Raw genomic sequence first — 20,385 nt, forward strand, 5'->3', positions numbered from 1 at the left:
CTTTGGCGTAGATGAAATGTCATCGCAAAACCAAGAAAGAAAAAAGCTCGCAAAACCGATCTTCTTTTTGCGTAAACTTAATACCATTAACTAAATTTCTTGACGTATTATACTGCACTTTTTCAATAATGTTACCTCTCGGTCCTCTTCCGTCTAAATCAAATGCGTATTGAGCATATTTCGTTTTCAACTTTCGACTGGTTCGGGGTGGGCACTTTTCAATATCAGTACGACACTGCTACGTGCGCACTGCAGACCGCGAAATCGCTGCGTTTGACATCTTACGGAAACTTGTGTTACCAGAACTCGTCTCTCATTGGATCCATTTCGACCGATGTAGCGTAGCGTGGTGGCTCAATCCGCCAGAGTCCCTTCTCGTTTGAGATAACTTCCTCCATTTTTTTTTTGTTTCATTCCCTCGACGTCTTTTCGGTGTTTCGTTGCGCATTAGCATGACGTATCACGGACGAATAACGTTTTGTCCTTTTTCTATGCAGACGAAACAGTCTATCTGTCTTACAGGCCATCAGTGATAATAGTGCTGGTATTGGAGCGACCATAACAACGCGCGTCTGTTAATTTGACCCTGATTCTTTCGCTGAAATTCTTTGATTTGTCAGTTTTTGGCGAATTCGCCTTTTCTGTTGCTGGCATGGTTTTCTGCAGAAGTCTCTTGATTTTTTGCTACGTTCGACCTTGCTTTCTTTATCCTCTGGCTGTGTCTATTTTAAAGTTCTCCCAGTACTTGCGATAGCTTCCACTTTCTCGGTTAAAGACATATCGGAAGGCGCGATCAGCGCCGCACGGTGTATACGCTAAACAAAGAGGACAAACATGTTATGGATAACATCAAATGCAAGTGGAGATTTATAAGTTTTAATGTAACGGAATAGCTTTACTGGAAGATTAGAGTTTCATTTATAATTATTACTTCTTTTTTTTTTTTTTTTTTTGTTGTTATCTAGCTAAAAGGAGCATCACGCACAATGGGACTGTCGAATCGGGCAGTCAAGAGGCGGCAAGGAAAACCACTGCATGTTATAAGCTGAAATGTGTACGCAGTCCGGGAGGCGATAGTACTTTTGAGTGATGGTGAGACATTGGCACAAAAATACCGATATAAATAATTTTTAATATACGTTTAATAACGCACGTTTTTTGCCAGTTAAATGGTTACGATTTTCATAGTTAATATCATAGTACTGCAGTAATTATATTTATAATATATTTTTTTTATTTAGTGCTAGTCCAACTTTTCGGACCAATGTCCTGATAGTGCTTATAACCGTATGTACTTCAAACGCTGCTGTACAAATAACAGCAATTTCTAATGGCTATATATATATATATATATATATGTATATACCTTACGTAAGATGTCGTATTTACCAAATGCCCTTCTAAACATTGTCGTTTATGCCATACTTCACTCACGGCATCATTTTCTTATCTATTCAAAGTTCTCTTTGTTTTGCTTCCAATGTTTACGTTTCTCCTATATATATGTATATATGTTTATCTATCTATAATAGATCGGGTTTGCATATTCGCAAGTCTTTTTTTTTTCTATTTGAAATGTCCAGCAACCCCATTCGTCGGCAGCACACACAAAATGACAATATCTAATCCATTGGGATAACCGGAAGACGCACACGTAGTGGACGTTGAGTACTACTACAATACTTTATCACCACCACGATACCCAGCCGACCGTCATTTCCATTCAAAACTATCAACAGTAATGGCGCCGTTGCGTAACAATTCAGAGAACGAGGCAGATATGGCGTTTAGCCTTGCAGCTGCACTATATTATGGATACCACAGGTGTGTATGGCAGAATTTACTGAAGGTAGAGACGCTGCCTATTTTATGTTATCGGTCGAACGGCCAAGTATCCGATAATGATCTTTTATGTTGTATTACCATTTTGTACGATAATGCCTTCTTAATGTCTCGCCTATACTGTATCGATGTATTCTTATTGACTCAGCTTCGCTCTCAATCTTATGATGGCCTCCCACGCTACTTCAGAGTCACTTCACAGAATGAACTCATACGATGGACTTTTCTAGATGTATTCGTTCTTTCTTGACGTGCATATTGGCCCATGCATTTGTTTAACATTCGACTTTTGCTCGAATCAATGCGCTGATGAGAGGCCGGTAACACCACTTGAACAAATTGTGTATTGCATCTTCACACAGCCTTCAATGTCGTAGCGAATAAGGGGATCCTATTGATCGCTTCTTTACGTATACACTCTGCTTATGTATATGCGTACTGCTGTATGTACCCTATGTAGATGGCATCGAAGTTTGCTACTATCATAGAAAGCCAACCCACTAAATAAGTAGAAAACCCAAGAAATCTAATAAGCCCTTTATTATATCTGGTTCACCACATCACAACCATGTTATACATTATATTAAGCACTAGGTAAAGGAATGTAGGCTTACTTCAATTGGCGAAAGCGTGCACGCACGTGCCGTTGCTACTGCATGAAATCAAACCTTAGTAGATTATTATACTAATAGTCTTTCTATAAGTTTACATTTGGGTTAAGAAGATCTCCAATGTTCTTTCGTTGCTATACGGTTCTGTGATTGCAATACAACGAATGGTGAGGTTTATTCTACGGACCAATTATCTTATACAATGATCTTCGTTATACCTGAAACTGTTCATCGTTTGAGCCCTAGCAGTTCTTTCTAATGCTGTCAGATCGGTGACCCTCGATAAAATAGCCGACTAAACGCACTGCACTCCTGCAGAATAATTGAGCATCGCCCGTTATGTGGCCTAGTACAATACAATTAGCACAATGCGGTTGTAAGGTAGAATATTTTGGATCCGTGTGTACGTAAACGTGGATCTGTATGCGTGAGTTGCTGGAGAATGGGGGGCCATACGGAAGCGAAGCAGTAGCTACATTAGTAGTCACGAGGGCAACGACGAATACCTTTTTCTGGGTGCTGGTAACCTTTTTGATTTGAAACGAGCAGATATAGCAAAGCTCTGGAAGTGGTTCTTGTCCCGGGGCTAACCATCACTGATCCCGACAGACTTGCGGGCGGGAGGTTGAACAGCCCTCGACAGCGCCAGGACAAGCGGTATCGGGCACAATAAGCCAGCTGTGCTGATCACTACATGATAATCGAGTTGATCATAATTGTACGATCAATGTTATGTAATACTGGTTGCTACACTCCATGTACGAAGGCAATGCTTTAATCATCCAATGAGAAGTATTAGTCATCAATGGTGCATCGCACATATCCATAATGGCGTCTAGCCTGCACAAATATACATGAAAACACATACATCCTTATCTAATCATTCATCCATAAAGGTACGAACGTGTACAGGTCGATGCGGTACACGACGGGGGTAACCAGCAAGCCAGACTTCGGCGCTAACGATCCCAATAGATCACCACTCACGTCGCAGATGCTTTAACAGAAAACCATCTGCAGCAGAAAGCAGTCTATCAGAAAATTACGATCTGCTAATACAACGACAGTACTTGAAGTAATAATGGACGTTAGATGCGCATACAAGAGATAGTGACGACTGCTGCCCTGCCGATTTTCAACCAATGATTCTGTATTCGTAGACACAATGCACGATCATCGTTAAAGTTACACAATTGTGGTTCCATTATATGTACGTATGAAACGCTATTACCGTATATGTACATGAAATATTGTCACAATTCGATAACAAGACGATTATGTACTGTTATATTATATATAACTGGTAGTTAGGCATTAACTTCTTGAACGTTCTGCACGAGGCTTTGACCTTCTCACAAAACCTGCCACTGGAACTTTGTCAACTGTAGATGATCCATGGTTTAGTGGAAAGTTGACGGCTAGTTTTGACCCTAAATGTATACAAACAACACTGCGAATGCTGGACAAAAAAAAGGTCGTATGGAAATTCGGATAATTTTCAATGTAGGACATTTCATTTAAGTCAGTTGTCGTTAGCGGCGGGACTTTTATAGCAATGAACCGTTATACTAGCTATAAACGCAGCACTTTGTTTAGCAATTTATTTAAATGACGATTCAGTCAGCAGTTCGTCTCGTTCGACCCTGCCCGGAACAAATGCGAAAGGTCGAAGAGAGAGTTTGGGCCTTTCTAACTCTGGCAGAAGTAAGTACCTGGTTGGCCATACCATTCGCGCACGTCCTATTTCCCCGTCCACACACAGGCACACCTTATAAGCCTCGCTTTTATCGTCCTGTATTCCTCTGTGTCTAAATGAATACTGATCGTTGACTTGGCGTATATTGTGGCAGCAAAGTCTATGCGCATTTTTTTCTCACATACGTTTTGCTCATGAATAGTCAGAGGTCAGCCATGTATCGACTGCGAGCATAGCTCCTTAGTGCCGTCTTAAAGTGGCATGTACGGCTTTTTCTTCAGATCCTTATTGATATGCCGATTTGAAGAAACACCCGTTGAATTCTTTCTTATAAGTGCCGAAAACCGCATGTGCTAACTCTTATCCTGCTGCCCGAGAGCGAACTATCGAAACAATTCCGGATAGCTAGCCGGTCCACACCGATGACACACGCGAAAGATCGGAGCACGGATCAAGTACCTGGAAATTAAAATTGGAAAATCGCTCTCTATAATAGCAGAATCAGGTCTGTATGCGGTAACGTCTCTCCAGCTTTTTTTTTTTTACTGTTGCCACATGTAACATCGTCGACGATCGAAAAGTGCACATCGTACCGTTACTATTAAGTTAGACAGAATATCGCGCCTGTTTGCAACTAAACATATCCGCCATCGACCTATCAGCCTTACGATAGATTCACGATAGAACTGAACGGACCTACAAGCGATCCAATGAATTAAAGTTTAGCAGAAAGCTAACCACATCCTGCCAAGTTCCAATAGCAGTTTTCTTGATTTCCTTTGCTCCAGATGTCGTCATTAAAACGCGCCGCCATCATCGTCACGCGAAACGGCGTCACATAGTGCATAGAACGGCAACGGTATTGTTACCGTGCTCACGTTTAGCCCAAGCATTCATTATTGTTACCATAACACGTGTAATACTCAGATATTATGTAGAATCCCTGCCCTGCGGTTTTTCTCGCGAGGACAGCGCAAAATCACCGTGTCATCGTAGCTATCTCTAACTGCATCCGGTTATCCATTATCACTGCGTTGATCGACAGCGGGCATTTAACGCGAAGCTATAGCTACCGACAAAAATCCATGCATGAAAGGATAGTGACGGAGGAATGGACCATCTAGTGAGCCGCCGCCGCCGCCGCCACCAGTGGCGCAAATACCAAATCTGTTTTCATAAAGTCCGGTCAATCAAGGCAAGTACGTGGAACGACCTTGACCACGAAATTGCCCTCCTGATTATTCTAATAACAGCGGTCGTAACTGCCGTAGGCACCCTTCACTTGAGTGGCAGCAACCATAACGACGGGGGCAAAGCACAGAGATATGAAGTAGTGAAGCTAGTAAACGTTACTCGATTTAGGTGCTCGGCCCCCCTTGATCGTCGGTCAGATTCCGTTCTGAAGCCAACTGAGATGTCTAGGCAAGTCTGCAGAGAGAACCGTAGCAAACGAAAGACGAAGCAATTGATCGACCACTCCGATAGAGCCTTTCTCCTTTATAAAATATATTATAAATCGTGGAGCTGCTGACTTTTATCTAGCGTTCATGATGTGAATTATTTTGGGCTTGACAATGTGGGTCAGCGTGAAAGAGGCGACTAATTTGTAGCACTGCCCTATTCAAAATTTACAGCTCATTGCAGGACGACTCCGAAAGGATTCAGAAAGATATGTACTTTTGCTTACTTTTTTATTGGCTCAAGGATTAATTTCGAATTCGTTGTAACAGCAAAATCATGACCGATACCTCCGGAAATGGCGCGAAGTAACGCGGATATTTGCACCACTTTAGCACAAAAGCTATACGTCTTTCTATCTTTTCCTACATCAAATACAATTATGTATATGTAATGTCAAAGCTAACAAATCTTCGCGAGTAGCTTGTTGTACCAAAGTGTTTCAAATGGTTAAGCAGGTTCGAAGAGCCGCCATCTTTCCTTAGAGACAATACATCTTATTTGAAGCAATAAATACTCCTCAGAAATAGCTACTATTTGATATTGTAGAGAGACTTCGATACATTCAATTGACCGCGATTCAGTTCAAACCTTTCGTGTGGAACTTATTAAGTGAATATGGGAAGTTTTGTTTGTTCGGTTGATGGCCATTCTACGTTTGCGGCAAAATTTCTCCTATATTTAGACGCATAGACCTGCATGCCACATGCCGACTAGGACTTTTTATTATTATTATTATTATTTAGTTCTAGTTTGGGACAGATGCCGTTGCCGTATGTCTATCCCCATGCCCTAGATAATCCCATTTGCGAAGATTCATCGTTTATCTTCATCGACACATCCTGCTATTTCCATGCATATTGCCGGCTCTAGTTTAGGAGTTTAGAGAAACTCCCCACAATAATAGTAGACGGATAGCGTCGTGTGTCACAAACAACATACACCATAGTTAAGGCGACCATATAAAAACAACCCAATTTATAGCTGCTTATTACTCGATCGCTATTACGAAGGTGAGAAGCCATTTAATATTGTAAATTTGAGATGTTATTACCATATTTGCTATATCATACTACGATCTTCGTTTATTACTGTTAGAAAAAGTATTCATACATGATTGGCACATCAAGATCATGAATTGTTCCTATTCCCGTTTTTGAACCTTTCTCACTTCTAGTCGTTCGCTTCACTCAAGTGTGAAGCTTATTGTACAAATTTAACACAAGGTAATTAATAATAATATCCGAATCTCACATACGATCGTATGTGTACGGTCTGAATTGTTCACTATCATGGTGACTAGAATCAAAGAGCTCTAGATATCTGCGTTTCCCCTCTAAATAACCAACAGAAAGCGTAGATCTGATTTGTCTTTGAAGTTTGGCCAAATGCACCCATTCTCATGTGACTGGTAGGGCCGTTAATAAACGTATGATAGTATTTCGGTGCTTGATCCCATCATGGAATTACACGATCTGGTTGAGGCCGCTACGCTAGATCAGAGTTAACTCCCGTTAAACATTAAAGGATAACATTCTACTGTCAAACCGCTGGATTACAAATCTACAAACTCTCGAGCGAATATATTCTAACTCTTTGTAATTATACAATCACGCTGATACACACAAAACGATATTGACCTAGAGTTCCTTTCAAGACCTCATCTTGTTAACAACTTTCAATAGCATTGTGATTGCAGGGCACCTCCATACAACATACTCAATATATCTTCAGAAACATTTTCCTGTTTTGCCCGCTCTTAATAGTTACAATAGGAGGCCAATCAATCAGAACCTCAGGAATTATAATATGCGGGAAAGATGAAAAACAAGCCATACATCGAACGCAGCGTAATTGGCAAGAGGTACATCGATGGGGCGAGAAACTGTGAGGGAATCACAAACATATGCTTTTCGCATAGCGCTCACAAAGTATGCCAGTTTCTGTTCGACACTCCATACCTGCATGCCAGTCTTCATATAAATTTCCCGCTGGTTGGAAGATCAAAGCATATTCGATAGTGGGAGTTAGTTAGTTCTTTTCCAGTTCTCAGACAGGATACGACACCAGAGCACATGTATCCCCTGGAAAATAAATCCTAAGTCGATTTGTCAATGGTCATATGCTAATAATAATAAAAAAGATCGGAAATTTCATCCCAAGCAGAGCTGCGGATAACGCACGGGTAAATCGTCATCATGAGTAGTAATACCCTGGACTATTAGCGTGAAATCCAACGTACCGTCAGAGCCCTATAGGAATCAGCCACAGGCCAACAGACTGGCTCATGCCTGACTTTTCCTACTTCTAGTAGACGCAAAGCGGTGTGATCATTCCACAGGAGTTAAGGCCATATAGTTAGTGGATACGGTAAACGAAGAATTAACCCTGTGATTATTTTTGACTGCACTCAATAAGGCCGCAGCTTAAGTTGTCACGATACCCTAAACGATAATATTATATGTACTCTATATAAAATATAGACTCATTCAAACTATGCATTTTATGTTTAAACAATAAGAATGGATTACAACGAAATGTTACATTTGAAAATATGCAATGACGCAATAACCTATAGGAGCAATAACGAAAGTGGACCTTCGTTTGCATTCGTATCGCTAGACATACTTGTGATCCACGTTTTGTCCATCGATAACACGGGGGTGTTGAACTTCCAATCATATCTTGAAGAATGGTGATTCTTGCTCGTCCGAATCCTACAGCGGACAGCGGAGTGTTACCCAACAAACACGCTTAGACCCAAGACTGCACTTACAAATAGGCATACAAGGTATTGTTTGTTATAACAAACTTCTAACTGTGATCGTGCTATCGGTATTACTAAAGCCACCAGTGGTTACTGCCAACGATATCATCAACTGTACACGCAAACGCAACAGTAGCGGAAGACGACTTGTCACACCAAAAAAAAAGTTCGTCCGACACTGACAAAACAAAGACAGCTCTTGAATTACCATGATTAATTCCATAAATCTAAAAAGAGAATAGACTATAGAAATGTTTATGACAAATCCAATAGTCAACTTAGATGAAATTGAATTTCGGCAACGGTTCATCTTCTGGCTGAAATTTTGCACATGCAGCAACTCCACCTAGGTCAAGGCCGAATCGCTCTGAAGTCGTATTTCCGTAAGGTATGCAGAAGTACCGTTCCTAAATTACAATCTTACCGAACGTAACGTGATTCCATACGTTTAGATACTCATAGAGTCAATCAACACGCGTTTCCTTCGACGATAAAGCCTTTTGGTCAGGTCGAATTTCCGTTTTTTTCATTTGCTTATACATTTGGTCGCTTTCCTCCTTCCATCAACATAAATGTCTACTTTAGACATTTAAAGTTAAAGGGGAATAGGCGACCGTAAATACATTGACTGATGATGAAATAAAAAAAAAGGCCGCTCGAAATTTCAGCGTTGAATGCTTGTCCAAGTTAATTCTGTGTGTAGCTGGACACGACCCAAACGGATTCGAACGATCTTTACTTAATGGCATTGCATCATTTATAGGTACAAATCATTAGTCTAGTTACAATATTGTACTCGAAAGAAAATAGCCACAACAAAACGAGTAGAAAAAATCGTCTGCTAAACAGTTTCTGGTACAACCAAAGCAATGAAACTCATGGTAACACATTATTATATACAATGACTAATAACGTAGTTCTTGATTCAAATACGAACATATACTAATATTTTCAACGCGAAATAGTCGCACTATTAATAACTGAACGAATAGATAAGCATAGAAATAATTCACCCGCTAAGCCAGACCAAAAATTCGCGCCACGTCAAACGACGAGTGCTTACCGAAAAACATTGCTCTAATCCAGGAGGAGGACTTCCTTCTATCTACGCTATCCTGGGCCCAAGCCTACGGGGGAATTGCGCGTGAGTCTGACTTAGTAATTATGATTAATGATTTTTGTTCCAACTGCAATTTCCGTTTTTCAATTTATCAGCTATATTTATAGCAGTCAAACGAATTGCCGTACATACGATCAAGCATACTTGCTTGGACACGTATTTTGAACTTGCAGGTATATTTTACAAATAAATTATAGAATGTATCTGTACAACCTCCACCCGTAAGCATCCTCTTGAAAGGGGGGAACAGTTTCGCCGAACCTCTCGCTGATCGGCAAAAAGAAATGGTGCTCAATGTAAGACTAATATTTTTCCCTAAAAATATTCTGTTACGCGAGAAGAACGATGTACACCGAAATAAACTGACTAGCCATTACAATATCTCGGTAGGAATAACACACAGACACACTACGTAGATAGTATTCAGTTCTCCTTGTAATAGCGTAGACTTGAATTACCACCACCATCACTCGTAGCAAACCAGCCACATACCGTGTCCACTCAGGGCAAAAAGGCCTCAATTGCCAGACCAAGTAGCCATTTATGGCTAATATGGACATCGGGAAGCGCCCATCTCGATAATCCCATTCGAGCATCATCGAGGATGAAAGCGGAGTTACGTCCTAGAAAAGCTGGTGATTGACCATCCTCAACGGCCGTAATGTTCATCCAAAGAACGGCATTGGCCGACTTTCTTCACGTTTTTCGCGTCGATCAACTGCCCACCAAAAATTAATCGTCCCTGTGCCGACCCAAACGGTCGAGTCCTTCCCCCCCAGCCAGTGAATCACAATCATACAATGGTTTAATGGGAATGGTTTCCTTCTACCGATTAATTCCTCATTTACACCAACGCCCGCCATTTATCGGGTGCCAACTTATGGCTGGCTCTTTTATCAGTATTCCCGACAAAGCTCGGGTCCTATGTCTTTGCTGGCTTACATTGACGCCCACATTTTCATCGTTTCTGCTACAACCGCCATCGCCGATGTTACTGTTATAGCATCTGTTCGAAACCGGAACGCCAGAAAGACCTGTTGAACCAATCGACTTTTCCATTCCAAACGGCCACAACAACTGCAGCCATTATTGCTAGACAGAATAAATGCGGCATCCTTTCTCGATTCGATCCCACTTACTCTTTTGTAGCAGCCCAGCGGAACGATGACATGACGCCGACAACGAAAATGGCGACCGCCTTCTTTATTGCTGCAGTTTATGCCGCTGTAACAGTCAGTAAGGGTACATCGACCGGCGCCAACACCGACCAAGAAAGGGCTTACTCGAAGGAAAAGAAATCGCAGATGTGCCGAAGCCGCTGATTCCTCGCCAGTGGTTGCTTGGCACATTGATGATGACCACGAACGCAACAATGGCGGGGCAAAGTTAGAAACACATTCGCACTATTACTGAACCAGTGTCGCGGATTTTACCTGCCGTGCTGGTGCTAGGGCATTGTTTTGGACGACTGACGGCCCTTAACATCAGAAAACAAACCGTGTGTCTACGTTCGATTTCGAACGTGTCTTTCGTAACCGGCCCTAGAACGAACCCAGGCCACCTAGCACTATAAGCGCTGATCTACCCTGCTAGCGATATACTTTTTGTTTGGTACTAAAATCGTGTACAACGGTCGCTTTTTCTGGAACAGAATGTGTGCCGGTTGCGTAACAGCAGAAGACAAACTAGACAACGTGACATCCTCAGAGAAGGAGAGAGAGGAGGGGGGGGGGTACGGAGAAAGGGGGACAGTGGATCGCAAGTTGCCAGAAAACGAATTTTGCTAAGTATTAGATCGTCTACTGCTGCTGCTACTGCTTCTGCTGTAGCCAAGTACGATGATTGAACATTTCCCCCACATTATGTTTAAAAGACACGCAACGCAAAGCAGAAGAGATCATTCATGAACTTAATAGGTTTAGGAGGAGTTACTGTGCTAATTGCCCGAAAATAAAGCTATGAGCGTAAATAAATGATATAGTATTCAGCGGTTCCTGGTATCATCCTCTCATCTGGAAACATCTGAGCAATGAAGTTCGTTGCTATAGGTGCTCCATACAGAGATTGCTCAATGGTTTGTAACTTCGCTAATTCCCAATTTGTCGTTCATAATTTGCATATGTAGTACACCGTACACATACATGCCTTGCGACCGGAACTGCAGTATCATCAGGTCCCCTATTAGGTCCAATCAATGGAAAAAAATTTCGTTTGATCATGTGGTGATCGTTTTCGTAGACGTCACCTTAGTACCATCGTCCGATTATTAATGAGGCCATCTTTGTCTACCAATATTGATCCGCACTGCAACGTGAATGTTAGATTGTTTGGTAGCTTCCAAGATTGAAAAAGGCCTTTAGCATTAGTTCTCTTCATACAGATCCTTCTTAGCAGAGCCCATAGCAACTAACTGAGGACTAACCAAAAACAAACGGCTACAGAATGGAAGAGTTAATCATCTTAATTTCATAATAGCACACATGTACGTTCACTTACGTACATTAATGGTGTTATGAATTACAGTCTAGTAATGTGCTTATGGCTGCAGGTGCTCCTCCGAACGGAACGATCTTTGTTGTTTAGCCAGTAAGCCAACCAGTGAAACATGCAACTTCTACGTACTGCAGTGACGCAGGCAGCTTCAAAGCGCCTCAGAGAATGCCCGTCACTTAGGGACATAGCGAACCCCACATGTTGTTGCATGAGCATGCATAACACAGGTAACTAGCAGCCTGCTATAGGGAGCTGTCTATTGAGGTGGCGTTGTGTGAAGAGAATGCAACAAAGTGCAATGTTGAGAGAAATACCAGAAATTGCGTGCCAATTTGGAACGAGAACAACTGTAGAAAGGTTCCCGAGGTCTTATACCATAGTTATGTGTTTATGCTAATTAAATGAGAGGACGGAAATAACTGAGTAGTGTAATCTGAGCGAGGATCCGCCAATACAAAAGAACAGTTAAAAGAAGAACGACGTGGAAAAGAACAAACAATAACAAAAGATCGTACATGATGCGCGTGGGATCTTCAGCAGAATTACGTGCAATGTGCACGTTAATAGACAAGATTATTTATTCACTATAAATGTGCAATTCTTTATTGGAGGTGGATATTCGACAATACCGGCTATTTAAATCCACCCTTTGAAACAGGCTGTGTATCTGTCAGGCAGTTATTTGAATTTAACAAAAGTCTGCGAGATATTCCCTAGAATTCACTTTCATAAAAAGCGCGCATTGCGTATCATATACATATAAACCTGCAACAGTCCTTTTGTACTTCAATCTAAACGGTTAGGCCGTCATTTTCGACGTCATCCGTTCCAAGCTCTGCCTCAACAGTCAACACCGAGCAACAACAGAATAAAATAACAACAAGCTTTTTCATTAATGCGTAACCTTTTCTTCGATGAGTTTTTTTAAACTTCCCAACTAGTTGTCTTGCTTTACGTGTCCTCTAGCCGTTTTCTTCTGCATCTTTTTGATGATGTTACAGCATATGTTTATCATAACATTATACCACTCGCAAAGGCTGTTTCCGAACAGGCACAACTGGCAAGGCATTTGATCTCAGGCCATTCTCTAAAGTAAAAAAAACACCTTTACCAGAAGCCTCTTTTCACCATTTAGCGACACTCTCGAGTCGTTTGGTTTTATGTGTTGCACTCGAATCGATCTCCCTGGCCCCCTTTATCTTGCGCTCCATCCTGTTCCGGTATGCGTGACAAAAAAAAAGTACTTCAGAGCACAAGATGAGGATTTTTCATGATCATCATCGTCGCCATCAATCTACGGTGTAGTCATATCGGAACTACCAACGATATCCGGTTCCGGAACACCACAAAAAGATCCAGCGATTTCGTATGAGGTTTTCTTTTTGTAGATCCCTATCATTATCAACGAACGATTGGTTTATACTTTTCATTGTTGATCAGATGATCTTTTCATTTAGTCAGCGCCAAAAGAAAACTGCATAGGGTCAAACTGAAAGATTAGATTACCGTCACATGGCAAAGCTCAATATCACACAGCGGCTACACTTCGCTCGAATGCGTAAGACCATAAGCCTTCTCAATAGGGCCTATTTGCCACATAAATTATTTGGGGGCCATTTCAACCTTGAGGCATGCGCAGACTTACTAGGCATGGTGACACATCGTAAATCGAGCGGGAAACGAACGCCAGTTATGGCCGAAAGTTTATGCACCGATGACATTCATGTATAAAAATAACGTTAATGCTTCACAACGGAAACATCGACCGGCCACTAAAGCGGTAACTGTGTTAGATCTGTTCGTATCGAGACTGGTATCAGACGTTTACATCAACCTTGTAGTACCTTCGTAGCATATGGTCAGAGTCGGAATCCATTCGCGCAGTCGGTCTAGATTCGTTCTACGTTAGTTCCTGCGTTGATTAAGATTCAACGGAGTACTACTGTTTTTACCTGAATGTAGAGCAAAATTTAATCGAATATAATCAGCTAGGGGGATCTATTTGATCCAGTTACCGTCACAGATTACGGACCAGCTAGTGCAGATGAACTTTTTTTTCAATCATACTGCGTATATTGCGACCACAAGCAAAGCGCATAGGTCTTTCTATTGCTATTACAACAAAAATACAAGTTACAAAACGAAGGCCCGTGGTAAATCCATATTATTTTCCAGTAAAAAAGTAGTTTTGCTTTTTTTTCGGTTTTCTGTATATATTAAGGACTATTGACAATCCTGTAAATTCTCACAAGCGTCCACCGATCTGTCAATCATTATCTCCTGCATGGGCCCTTTTCTTCACCTCGTGGCGTTCCTTGTCTCGCTATCTGTTGATCGAAATTCATTCACAAATACGCAACGTTTATCGCTAGAATACAAGCAACTTGGTATCGTGAGAATAATCTTCAAGAATATAGTTGCAATACGCATCGCCTTGTAGGCGGTTACATATCATCGCTGTAGGTGGCTACACATGGCCAGGACAATGTAGAAGCTCAGGTAACAAGCAGATATACGACTTCATCGCAAGGCGGATCGTTTTGCGGTTTAATTTCGGCTTTCGGCGATCAGCTGACGCTTATCAGTTGGCTTGCAACACAAACACACAGAGCTATACGCCAGTGAACAACTACCGTCCGCAGATTGTGGGTGCTGCTCTAGCTTAATTATTAAGACCCAAACACAATAAGGGATAAAGTTTTGGCCAAATTCTGTTATGTTATTGCTACAGCACATAGAATCAAGCCAAAAATGACTAATGGCCTGACCGCGTAACATTGAGCATCGGCACAGCAGCTCGATATCGTAAACGTATTGACCGACTATTTATTCCTAGCTTTATCATGTGGCGAAATTGGGCTGGATTGAAAGACCCAACAATGTGACAACCGAGTGGACAAATTGACACGTTCCCACCATCACTGTCTTTGAATGGCAGAAGCAATTGCTGCTGGATATCAGACGCCATACTCCTCCATGTCCTGCTCCAGTGCTGGGGGTAGGTAACGGAATAGCGACATTAAAAATGACAATTGTGAAAACCTATTTGCCCACTCGCCTGTCGTTCCCTGGTCCCATAGGCTCTTGATCCCAAACGACGATTGCGCTAATACGTGTCCTGCGGCCAGTGCCGCTTCTGTAACTCTCCGTAGAAGCATCGAACACTGTGCACAAAAAAACTGTGATCCACTCTCGCAGCCGCTGTTTTTATTGTTATCGTATCTGTTGTTGTTGTCGTTTAGGCTGTAGTGTTAATCTTATTCAGGTAGCCAAAGGCAGTATCGAACAAATTAAACCAATAAATCAACACGAGACATCCAACAACTGCAACAGGTATTGCTACACACAGTAACGAGCATAAAATGGCCGCCGCATGCACCCAGCGCCATAGTTACTAGGCGTAGCAAACAAATACGGACACGAACACAATACGCCGATAGCTTAAAGTGACCATACGAATTTAACATGCCAACGTACATACAAAAGAGACATATACTGACCACGTTCGAGTGTATAGATGCCAATAACAATCAAACAACCCGCGTCAAAATTCGGCCACCAGCTAATTTGACGTTGATACTTTATTATCACTGCTATTATTATGATTACTTTCAATCTTCTTTTTCGTCGCGTCATCATGTTTTTGGTTTTGTTAGTATGTCTCATGGGATAGATCTTCGTACCGAACCCAGGCGAGAAGCGGGGGTAGACTAGCCAGGGAAAAAATCGGGAGTTGGTTTTTCGTTCATCGCTCGGTTGCTTTGACGAGCGCTGCTGGCTAAGGCTTTAATTTTTGAACCCCCGGTGCGACGACACGTTTAAACCTCAACGAAGCGTTAGCGCCGCGTCAACGAGAAGGAAGAATAAAACCCACATAATTTCTACCGCCACACACACCCGTCACTGTTGCAATTACGCTCACTACTATAATATAGCAATGCAGTACTAGCGCCGGCTACAGGAAACACAAGTGGTGTTGTTGCGGCTTGCAGAACGCCAATAAAGAGTGCTGTTGCCATTCCATAATGATCGATATTGGGTCAAATCCCCGAAAAAAAGACGCTCAGAAGAGCCATATAGCAACAGGAAAAAAATTCGTGTTCACAATAAGACAAAACTTATCCCCCCCGTCCCCCCAAAAAAGTAAGCTTCCCGCCTGGATTCCCGAACGCTTCCGAGCAGCCTGGCCAAGCGATTTCTATTGCCGACGTCAGAGTCAGTCCCGTATTTGTAAATAAAACAAAGGGACAAGTTAGCAAAATGCAGACGCTTATTCGGATCGGTTCTAGACCAAGGTCCGAGGAAACGGGACCCTAGGTCTACCCACCCTAGTAGGGTGGAAGTTTCATAGTAGTAGACAAATGTACACGATGTACTGAGTCGAGCAAAACTGACGATGTCTTCGGGCTTCTCACAATAGGGTTACAAGATGTGACGTATCGTGAGAAGCCTGGGAAAATCAGGCATATGCCGTCGTCTACGAGCTAACAGCAAAAGACATTGTCTCGAAGATGCTCATCTCCTAAACGGAAAAAAGGTGTAAAACAAGGAAAATAGAAAAAGAGGGAAGAAGACCAGATTGCACGGTCTACCTTGTGGCCATACGTAGTTGAGGCTAGGCAGAAATAAGGTAAACGTAGATGGCTCGCGAAACTCTAATGCGGGGAAATCCACTGGAATAATTTTTACGCCCTTCAAGCGAACACCTCTGAAAACCTTTGCCTACCAGGTTGGGTTTGGCAAGCAGGCCGTACCCAGATGAATACTAGACGAATACCCTAATATTGAAGTCCGATTTGTCGAAGTGGTAATACTTGTTTATTCTTATAATTTATACAACTCTACACAAGTATCTTAGTTAATGTTTTTATGTATATCTTTTCAGTGTATTATGTGACTAAGCAATCTTATTTACTGCTGGGTAAATAATATGTACCTATTTATATCAGTTGGGGCAGTTTTAATATTTTGGGATGCCTAAACACACTTTGGATATCGTTCTGGCGTTGTTTGCTTGAAAATGTGTCCCAAGTCATTTTCTTTTGTCTACTATAACGTCAACAAAAATTCATAGCCCAAGAGATGCGCACCTAATGAATTTAACTTCAACACAAGTCACAAATGGCAAAGAGATCTGCCAGACCTGAAAAATGTAACTTAACGATAAAAGCTAGAACTGACCCTTCAACGGAAAGAGGCGCTCATCTATCCGTTAGCAAATCCCAAGTTATATTTACAACGAGCCCTGCACTGAACTGCATTATTGTCTTATATGCCGAGTATACGTTCATTCGTTTACCTTTTCAACTTGACAACGTACGAGTCTTGATACTGAATTAGAGGACGTCTAGTAATGATGATAATACGTTCTATGAGGTTTTATCGGCATCTCATCGTCGTCATCATCATTGGTGGTTTCTATTTTGAAAACATGCAATTTCCGGCCCAACGAGATGTCATTGACAACTTCAATCGACGAAACACTATCCTATTAGCAACAGTAGCAAAATCAGCCAGCCACCAAATTACACACATTTACACTGACTTTCTATGAATTGGGGATGTGAAGATTAGTTAGTTGAGGGCCATATACTACTGTCATCATATACCAGTGCCCGTAACAGTGATTGTTTTAACATGCTACTTCATCACGCGTTCATCGTGTGGTCTTCATGATACTATCCGCACCTCACCGTCACTGTCCATGACAAGCAAACGCAGGTATAGACTGCGTGTGTTTAGCATCATAATGCTTTTATTCCGAGAGAAAATGTTTTGCTCCCCCTTCCCTCCTGTTCAATCAGGAACCCCAGGGGAATTAGAAAACAGCAGTGAAATAGCACTAGCTATAGCACCTACCTCCCGCCCAACTGTCTTACTTTTTCTCAGGGATGCTTAAACCAGCAATTAATATAGTAGTTATTTGTAGTCGAAGCAATAGAGTTTCTATATAGACGTAAGCAGGTACGGACAGGAGACTTAACAGTAGCAAATATTTGTCCTCATCCATTGCTAATAGACAAACATGTTTACAAATTACGGCACGAAAACAGCCGTGTGCTTGTAGTTAACTGCATGTACAACAACCAGTAGTAGTATTATTAATGATAATATAAATAGAAGTGTACTAATAAGTAAATAATTAACAACGGCAAAAACGACAAACACTCGTAAACGTTCTCCAACCCATTTTATCGGTAAAGCGGTCATCGTTTGTCTTCTATTAATACCAGGTTCTTCTACGACCGGTTTGTCCACAGCGAATACCGAAATACGCCAATAGCTAAATACTTCACCCTATCGGCACGCACCTATTCGTGACTAATTTGTTGTTTAATCACTGCCATTACAAAGAGCAGTATTTTTACTAGCTAACTATAGCTAGCATTCTAGCTCAGGATCACCGCGACGCCATAGTCGAATGCGACACAGGCTTCACGCCCATCCTTGCAATAGGAAAGAAACATATAAACGGAAGGCATCACTGGTAAATGGGGGGAAATAAATATTTTGTGTCGGTCTACCCATTGTAATAGAAGCGTAAATCTCATCGTTTAGTCGGTTATAGCTTTGCTAGCGTTGATTAATGGATCCGCGCAAACTATATGCGTTTCCTTAAAGTATACGAGTGTCGGTAGGCTAGCAGGAGTGCCGTAAGAGGCAGATATATGGGTCGTATAAATATTGTTTTTGAGTGGCAGCGCAATTCGCTGCCCGTAACTCGCTCGTTGGCTGTAGAATGATATCGTTCTATGAATGAAATTACGATACAAACGCGCTCTGTGGATCTTTACGTCACCTCTCGGCTCTGATGACTGAATTCAAACTGAATAATGACAGCGAAGAGGAGTTGAGAAAGGACGGGCTTACTGAAATAATGGACATTCCCAATTGTTTTTAAGTCTACTATAAAGAAAGAAACAAAAAAAAAAACATAATATATAGCAAAGCCTAACAAAAAGTGACACTTCCCATAGCACAGATAATAATTACGAGATGACAACGTTCTGGATGCATTTGAATACGGTACATATAGGTATGTGTGCCTAAAGAGGATACTTTTCCTGATAATATCAAAACCTTGCCATAAAGTGCCCAATAGCTAAAGCAACAACTACCTAGGTAAAAAAAAAAAAGCTAGATCTATAGTAGACGCAACTAGCTCGTCTTGAACACCTATTTCTTTTTGTGCAGAGAGAAAATATACGCGTATGTACTTTCGCAACAAAAAACAGGTGGCTAGACGAGAGATGTTGACTTCCATTAACAGAAACTGTGTAAAGACGAGCGTTCCTTGATAACAGACTGCTTAATCAGTCGAGCTCAGGAATGTACTCACAGCATTACTAATCCTTATCAGTTTAGCACTTGGTTATCCCCGGAAGTGTTTCTTTACATGGAAATTTTGAGAATCAGGAAAAGTTAGGATGGGGTAAAGTACAACGTATAATTGTGTCGTCTCCGTCATTTCTTCAGTGAGGGCTACGCTTTCAATATATTGAACAACAATATCCCACGTTGAATCGCAAAGGCCTCACCCTTGAAGTGATAACTGTGAGCAACTATCACATTTACCCCATCGAATTCAATCAATTACGTGGTGCAAGTCAAATCTGTCCCCTTAGGTGGCTGAACGAAGCATACCGTCATGGAGCATGCGATTAAACGCAACTGTACCACAACCATCCGCCAGCCAAATGATCCATCAGAGTTGAAAATCAGTCAACGGTAGCACAAGGCGCTCAACTCATCCGGCAAGTCCACAATCAATGGCAAAGGAACTATTAGAGAAGGGTATACCACAACTGCCGCCGAAAAGCTAGTGCTTTACAGGGAAGGCGGCTAGGAATAACGAGCGCATAGAGCTTTACATACAAATATCGAGCAGACGAAATAACTCGTCTGTTTGTTTATTCCGCTAGCCAGATATTACAGAAGAGTGGAAAATAAGGTGGTTCGAAGTAGTGCCTATCTCTGATACTAACGTGACTATTGCGTTATTATGATTGTTTGTGATCATTCAATTTAATCCATCACTGTGCCAAGATTTGCTTTTGCACGAACACACACACACACTCATTAGAAGAATCAACAGCAACACAACGACGATGCGGGAGCCGCTAACACACCTGTTTAGCAGTTCTATCGATCAGCACTTTCTGTCTGCTCTGTTAGCGAACTAACAAAGACGGACGGATGTAGGCATATCGATACGAATCTATATATCGCGCTTAGTCGAGACTCAGTATTCGTTTCACTCGTTCACAGCTAGCAATCCTGGTTGCTCCAGGAACCAACACGATGAACTTAATTGAAATCGAGTGAAGTGCAACAGCTCAAAGCAACTAAACTTCTTATTATGATGCTTTTTGAAAGGAATCTGTTGATGCAAACACCC

The 20,385-nt window shown here is 41.7% G+C and overlaps 1 protein-coding gene and 1 long non-coding RNA gene across 13 annotated transcripts in view; both read right to left on the bottom strand.

Annotated features, from left to right (window-relative positions):
- Positions 1-20,385, bottom strand: part of LOC111243233 (uncharacterized) — a 157,708-nt gene that overhangs the window by 55,745 nt on the left and 81,578 nt on the right. Inside the window, exon 3 of one of the 12 annotated variants that reach the window (XM_086978502.1) lies at positions 4,335-4,608. The exons of the other annotated variants lie outside the window; for them this stretch is intronic. Coding sequence (XP_086834628.1) covers positions 4,335-4,345 — 11 coding nt within the window. The 5' untranslated portion in view covers positions 4,346-4,608. The remainder of the gene's footprint in view (positions 1-4,334; positions 4,609-20,385) is intronic. 12 annotated transcript variants of the gene reach the window in all.
- On the bottom strand, positions 2,577-4,327 carry LOC147758221 (uncharacterized). The gene is made up of 2 exons (XR_015319957.1): positions 4,180-4,327; positions 2,577-3,467 (listed from the first exon to the last, which is right to left on the bottom strand). It is a non-coding gene; the product is annotated as an uncharacterized LOC147758221 (long non-coding RNA).

The sequence above is a fragment of the Varroa destructor genome, unplaced genomic scaffold, assembly GCF_002443255.2.
Source record: "Varroa destructor unplaced genomic scaffold, Vdes_3.0 BEIS01000001.1, whole genome shotgun sequence".
Lineage (NCBI taxonomy): Eukaryota > Metazoa > Arthropoda > Arachnida > Mesostigmata > Varroidae > Varroa > Varroa destructor.